Here is a 5982-nt window from a genome sequence, read left to right as displayed (position 1 = left end):
CCTCTGTCAGACCATTCTCACGTTCCAGGTCACTTGCAAGATGTCCACTGAGAGCTTGGAAGGATTAGCCCACAGCTCTCCACTTCTGGCTGCAGGCTCCGGAGATTCTTTCTCTCCATTCAGCCAGCCTAACAACTGCTGCTACCCCCTCCTCCTGTTTCCTTAGCCTAGAACAGTAACGACGGAAACCTTACCCACCGCACAACTCGCTAGCCCACCAGGAGGAGAAAGGACAAGTTGTCAAGCTCTCAAAACCTTGGTCCTGCTTTGCTGCAAGAGTCGTGCTGCACACACAGTGTGGCAAGCCAAGAGAAGCTGCACGTGATGGCACATCTTGTGACAGGAGCTCGAGCAAGGTCTCCAGGAAAGGGTCTTGGAAAGAGCAGACATCACTGTGGGCAAGATTCTTGCAAAAGCAAAACAGCTTCCCAGAAGTGACATGCAAACGGAAAGAAACAGCCCAAGATGTTCCCGTATACTATTAATTGCTTCCCTTCTAGGCTCCCCTTTTCTGTCTTGCACTAGTTCTACCCCACTGTCATTCCAAACTGATCTTACCTAGAAGACCTAGGACTTGGCAAGTTTGAGACACTCTACAGTATCATTAGCTACACACAGTTTGCCTTCTCCCTGTTTGGCTTTGAAAGCAATGCTGGAGACACCAGAAGCCTGCCAACGGAAGATTTTAGAGCCCAGTGCATTGCTCGGCTCTGGCTTCTAGAGACAGGGCATGTGCTCCCATGGGACTGCACCCTCAGCAGTGACAACAGACAGCAGAAGCAACAAAGGTGATTCCCATGACACTGTCGCAGGGCTCAAGACTCCGTGTCTTGGCTTCACATGGCAAAGTTCACTGTCTGTTTGGACAGACTCAGCATCCAAACTAGTCTGCTTTTCTACCTGTGTCAATGAACAGCAGGAGAAGGAAACCAGCCTGCAGTTTCTTTGCAGAGAGGGCCTTTGCTCCCGGCTGAAAGTGCTGGATTGGCAGGGAGGAGGCAGACAGCTGAGAGCTGAGCTGCTCTATTGGACTGGCATCAGAACTCGGCAAAAAGAGTGTTTCCATTCTTTTCCTTGAATCCTCCTATCGGCAGCCTCCGATTTTCACCTGGAACCGGACAAGAAAATAGCAACAGCCCTGGCGACGAGGGCACCGCGCCGGGCATGGCCCCGCCGCTCCCACTGCCCACGCCGAGCGGCCGGGGAGCAGCGCTGCGCCCCGCAGGGGCCGCACGTCTCCCTCCTCACGTCCTGCTCTGCCCTCCCACGGGGCTGGCTCCGCCTGGCGCTGGCAGGCGCCTCATTCAGCACTTTGCTCTGCTCCAGGCAAAAAGTGCGGACAGCGCTTTGCTTGCTCGTGAGCAAGAGACCGCGGCGCGGGGCGAGCGAGCAGCAGGGGCAAGTTGCAAGACTGCCGCAAGGAAGAGTTACAATCTGGTGAAGAGGAAGCTAAACAAGACGGTGCGTGTGGCGCGGCTGCGGGAGGAAGAGATGCTCCGTGACTCCGCTTCGGCCCCGGAGCGCAGCGGCCCGTGCTGGCCCGGGGCGCGCGGGGCTCGGCCGCGGGGCGCGCGGCGGAAAAACGGACACCCGGGCAACAGACACACGGACACGCGGACAAACGCTCCCAGCGCTTCAGCGGCAGCGGCGGCAGCGGCAGCAGCGGCAGCAGCAGAAGAGCAACACAAAAGCAGCGGTTCTCCAGAGCCTCCGCGTTCCTTCTCCTGCTCCTCCTCTCCTTCTCCCAGTGTCCCGCATCCCCTGTCCCGCTCTCCCTTCAGTGCTCCACTCCCTCCGCCCCTTCCGCGGCCTCCCTCTCCCCATGCCAGGCCGGGCCATGCGCCCGGCCCGCCCGCGGCCCCGGGCGGGGCTGCGCCCTCCCCGCCCCCGGGCGTCCCGCCGCGGTCTCGCCTCCGCCCGGCTCTTGCCGTACTGGCGGTGGCGCTGCTGGGCGGGCATCAGTGCCTGCCTCTTGGGCAGCATTGCCAGCCTCTGGCTCCGGCTGGTCCGACTCCGGCCCCGGCCCCAGGCCCGCCTCCGACTCCGACTCCGGCCCCGGCCCCGGCCCCGGCCCCGGCCCCGGCCCCGGCCCCGGCCCCGGCCCCGGCTCCTCCCGGGACCCGCCGAGGACACAGACGGCGCGGCCGCTCCCGCCGCGTCCGCGGCGTCTTCCCCGGTCCGAGCTCTTCCCCTCGGCAGCGCGGCCCCCGCCCCCGAGCTGCCGGTGTCCCCTTCGAAAGAGGCAACATCTGGGGATACCCGGCCCGGGGCGGTTGAGGAGCGGCCGCGGGCCGTTTCTGGAGCCGGGCCGAGCGCTGACAGCCGCGTGTCGCCGGCAGGGAAGGCGCAGCAGGGCCTGACGGAGCGCTACCGGGTGGGCTCGCTGCTGGGGCGCGGCGGCTTCGGCAGCGTGTTCGCGGCGACGCGGCTCTCGGACGGCGCCCCGGTGAGTGGCGGGGCCGGCGGCGGGCGCAGGAGGAGGGGGGGCGGAGGAGGAGGAGGGCGCAGGAGAAGGAGGATGGGGCTCGGCAGGGCGGGCGGCGAGCTCAACCCGCTGCTTCCCTTGGCTTGCAGGTGGCCATCAAACGGGTGCCACGGAACCGCATCCGTCATTGGGGCGAGCTGGTGAGTGAGCGGGGGGAGGAGGGGGGTGGTGGGCAGCGGGAGAAGCCGGGGCGTGACGGGCGGGGATAAGCCGAGGCCCGGGAGGGTGGAAGGCGGCAGGACGCCTCGGGGGAGAGCGGGCGTGGGGGCAGCGGAGGGCGCAGAGCATCCCGGGCTGGGCGAGGGCCTTCCCGAGCCCTGGCACGGCATCAGCCCCACTGACGGCATCGTGCTCCTCCCGCAGCCCAACGGCACCAGCGCACCACTCGAGGTCGTGCTGCTGGACAAGGTGTCCACCGGCTTCCCTGGTGTGGTGCAGCTCCTCGAGTGGCTCGAGCTCCCCAACAACGTGGTGCTGGTGATGGAGCGGCCGGAGCACTCTCAGGACCTGCTTCATTTTATTCGAGAGCGGGGCTTCCTGTCAGAGGAGGTGGCACGGGAGCTCTTCCGCCAGGTCCTGGAGGCCGTGCGGCACTGCACCAGCTGCGGGGTCCTTCACAGGGACCTGAAACCAGAGAACATCCTGGTTGACCTGGCCACCGGCCAGGCCAAATTGATTGACTTTGGCTGCGGCACCCACCTGCAAGACACAGCCTACACCCGCTTTGCAGGTGAGTCCCCGCCGGGGTAGGCTCCCGGTGCCGGCATCTCGCGGCCCAGCCTGGCTGTGGCAGCGGGGATTCTCCCTTTTGATGCCAGGACCGAGTGTTCAGCCCAGTTGCTTTTGAGTGTGGGTGGCCAGGGGGCCATCTTCCAGTGCTGCTGGCAGCCTTCGCCAGCCACTCTGCCCAGGACTGGCGCTGGGGCTGGGGCAGCCAGCGTGACAAAAACACACCCGTGGGTGGGGGTAGCAGAGAGGGCGGGGCCAGAAGCTGTGCACCCGCCGGTTTGGTGTGCAGGCGAGAAAGGGCTTGGACTGCTCAGCTTGCCTGGTTTGCCTTGGCTTCAGAATGTTTTTTGGGGCAATGCAGGCAGGCAGGGTGAAGGCATGGTTTTTCCCCCCGGGCACTGAGCGGGTTTTCCCTTTGCGTGGAATGCTCGGGCCTTGCCAGGGCTTCCGCTGCCCTCTTGCGACACCGGTGGCTTCTTTTACAACCCACAGTTTGTCCGCAAGTCACAGGCGCTGGCGAGAGGGCAGCGGGTCACGCCGCGTGCCACTGGTGCGGCCCCCGCGTGCCCAGGGATGCTGGGGCGAGGCTCCGGGAGCAGGCAGCATCCCCCTAATGAACTGCCTCTCTATTCCGTAGGAACACCATCGTACAGCCCCCCGGAATGGAACCACTTTGGCTGGTACTACGGCGAGGCAGCTACCGTCTGGTCCCTGGGCATCGTGCTGCACCAGATGGTCTGCGGGCAGCACCCGTTCCCGAAGGGCCGGAACATCAGCTGGGGCCAGCTGTCGCTCCCACAACGGCTCTCTCAAGGTGGATGCTCATCTCTGCGGCACGGGGGGAATAGCGGTGCTGGGAGACAGCAGCGGGCTCACGAGCATCCCGCTCTGGCAGCTGCCGAGGAGGTGGCACATGCCCCGCTCTCCTGCTCTCCTCCAAAACAAAGAATGGATGGGAAAGTTCAGGCACAGCTTGGAGCCGCCATGGCATGGCCTGGGCATGGCAATAGTGGGGCAAAGCGGACAGGAGCCTTCTGCAACTGACCGGCGCTTTCTGGTTTCTCCCCGCAGACTGCAAGGAACTCATCAGATGGTGTCTGTCCCTGCACTCCTTGGACAGGCCCTCATTAGAAGACCTGTCGTGTGATCCTTGGCTGCAGGATATTCACCATCCGTAGAAGAAGGGAGAGAGCCACAGGCACACTTTGATCCAGGGAGCCGGTAAGTTACAGCTCCACACGTGCCTTGGCAAGAAGAAGCCAAGAAACGCAGGCTTTTTTGCCCTGCCTGTATCGCTGCGCAGGGGTCGTCAGATGGGAACACGCAGCCCTTGTGCTGGAGCTGAGCTGCTCTTCCCAGCACTGGTGGCCGCCGTGCAAGCTGCTTTTGCTTGTCCTGCTTCACTGACAGCCGGGGCCCTGGGCGGGGCACTGACAGCCTGCTCTCAGCCGCAGGGAAGAAGGAGCCCCTGGAGAAGCTGTGCCAGGTGGGGCTGCTGCGTCTGGAGACATGGAGGACGACGTCAAGGATGACGAGCTCTTCCTCGACCTGGCCACCGGCAAGCTGAAGATGATGGGCTTTGATTCTGGCACCTTCTTCAAAGCCAGGCTCCACAGCGAATTTACAGATGAGTCCACACCCAGGGGGATGCTCCCAGATTTGGGCATTGCACGGCCTGGCCGGGAAGCAAAGGTTCCCCCCTTTGCTGGGGCGGATGCAACTAATTCTTCAGCCGGCTGCCAAGCTGCTTTTCGGCGGGGCGGGCGGGATGGGCTGGGGTGCTTACGAAATGGGAGTCGGCCCCTGGCCTTGCCAACAGCCCCCACCACCCACTGTTCCCCGGGCTGGGGCTGGGGCTGGGGCTGGGGCTGGGGCTGGGGCAGCCAGCCCGACACAAACAAGCCCCCATGGCAGGAGCAGAGGTGGCGCTCCAGGAGCTGTGCACGGGCTGCTTTGTTTTGCGGGAAAGGAAGGGCTCGGGCTGCTCCACTCCCCTTGTTTGCTTCGGGCTCGCCGTGCCTGTTGGGGGGCAGTGCAGGGGGGAAGGGAGAAAGCGTGGGCTTCCCTCGCCCGTGGGTGGGTTTTTCCCCAGCATGTAGGGAAGGTTGGGCCTTCCTCAGGCCCCCGACAGAGAGAAGATTTTTGACCTTTTTTCTTGTTTCTCCTTTTGGTCTGTAATCCCTTTTCATTAATTTGTTGTTTGTTTTTCTTCGAGGAAGCGTTGTAGGTGGTGTCCAGTCTGGATCGGGAAGTGCTTGGGACCAGCTGCGGCGTGGATGGGACGTGGCCTTGGAGAAGGCCGAGGACATCGCTTGGGAGCAGCTTTTCTTCCAGCGGCGGGTGGCGTGCGGTGGGTCCCCGTCTTCTTGGCACGGGTGGGATAAGGGCTTTTGGGAGATGGCAGCGAGCACAGGAGCATCCCGCTCTGGGCAGCTGCTGAGGAGGTGGATCTGCCACGGCTGGCTGCGGGTGGTGGCACGTGTCCTGCCATCCTGCTCTCCTGCCAAAGGCAGCAGGGACGGGCGGCTTCGGGCACCGCTCTGAGCACGGCCAGCACGGCCTGGGCACCGCGGGCGGCTGGGACAAGGGGGACAGCAGCCTTCACGTGACGGGCGGTTTCTGCTTTCTCTCCTTGCAGCCGGGCTCTGTGGATGCTGAGGCTGCTCTGGGCTCCGCCAGGGCTCTGCTGCGGCTCAGCACCGGGCCGGAAGAAGCCAAAGAAGAACCGGTGTGAGCTGCAGCAGAGACGTGCCCGAGCATTTCGGCAA

The 5982-nt window shown here is 63.9% G+C and overlaps 1 protein-coding gene across 1 annotated transcript; it reads left to right on the top strand.

Annotated features, from left to right (window-relative positions):
* Positions 1–1164: 1164 nt before the first annotated feature.
* On the top strand, positions 1165–4758 carry LOC125333337 (serine/threonine-protein kinase pim-1-like). The gene is made up of 7 exons (XM_048319199.1): positions 1165–1532; positions 2200–2446; positions 2575–2625; positions 2849–3215; positions 3852–4028; positions 4286–4435; positions 4663–4758. The coding sequence occupies exons 1-6, from the start codon at positions 1165–1167 to the stop codon at positions 4390–4392; spliced, it is 1317 nt and encodes a 438-aa protein (XP_048175156.1). The 3' UTR covers positions 4393–4435; positions 4663–4758.
* The last annotated feature ends 1224 nt before the right edge of the window (positions 4759–5982 follow it).

Source organism: Corvus hawaiiensis, chromosome 14 (genome assembly GCF_020740725.1).
Source record: "Corvus hawaiiensis isolate bCorHaw1 chromosome 14, bCorHaw1.pri.cur, whole genome shotgun sequence".
NCBI classification, from domain to species: Eukaryota; Metazoa; Chordata; class Aves; order Passeriformes; family Corvidae; genus Corvus; species Corvus hawaiiensis.
The sequence above is the reverse complement of the archived record's forward strand: the minus strand, read 5'-3'. Positions and strand labels throughout refer to the sequence as shown.

Bases quoted from the DNA above. Each gene is read 5' to 3' on its own strand.
- LOC125333337 (XM_048319199.1), top strand. From the start codon at position 1,165: ATGGCCCCGCCGCTCCCACTGCCCACGCCGAGCGGCCGGGGAGCAGCG. The intron at 2,447-2,574 runs GTGAGTGGCGGG...CTTGGCTTGCAG, and splicing joins GGCTCTCGGACGGCGCCCCG to GTGGCCATCAAACGGGTGCC. The intron at 4,029-4,285 runs GTGGATGCTCAT...TTCTCCCCGCAG, and splicing joins CCCACAACGGCTCTCTCAAG to ACTGCAAGGAACTCATCAGA.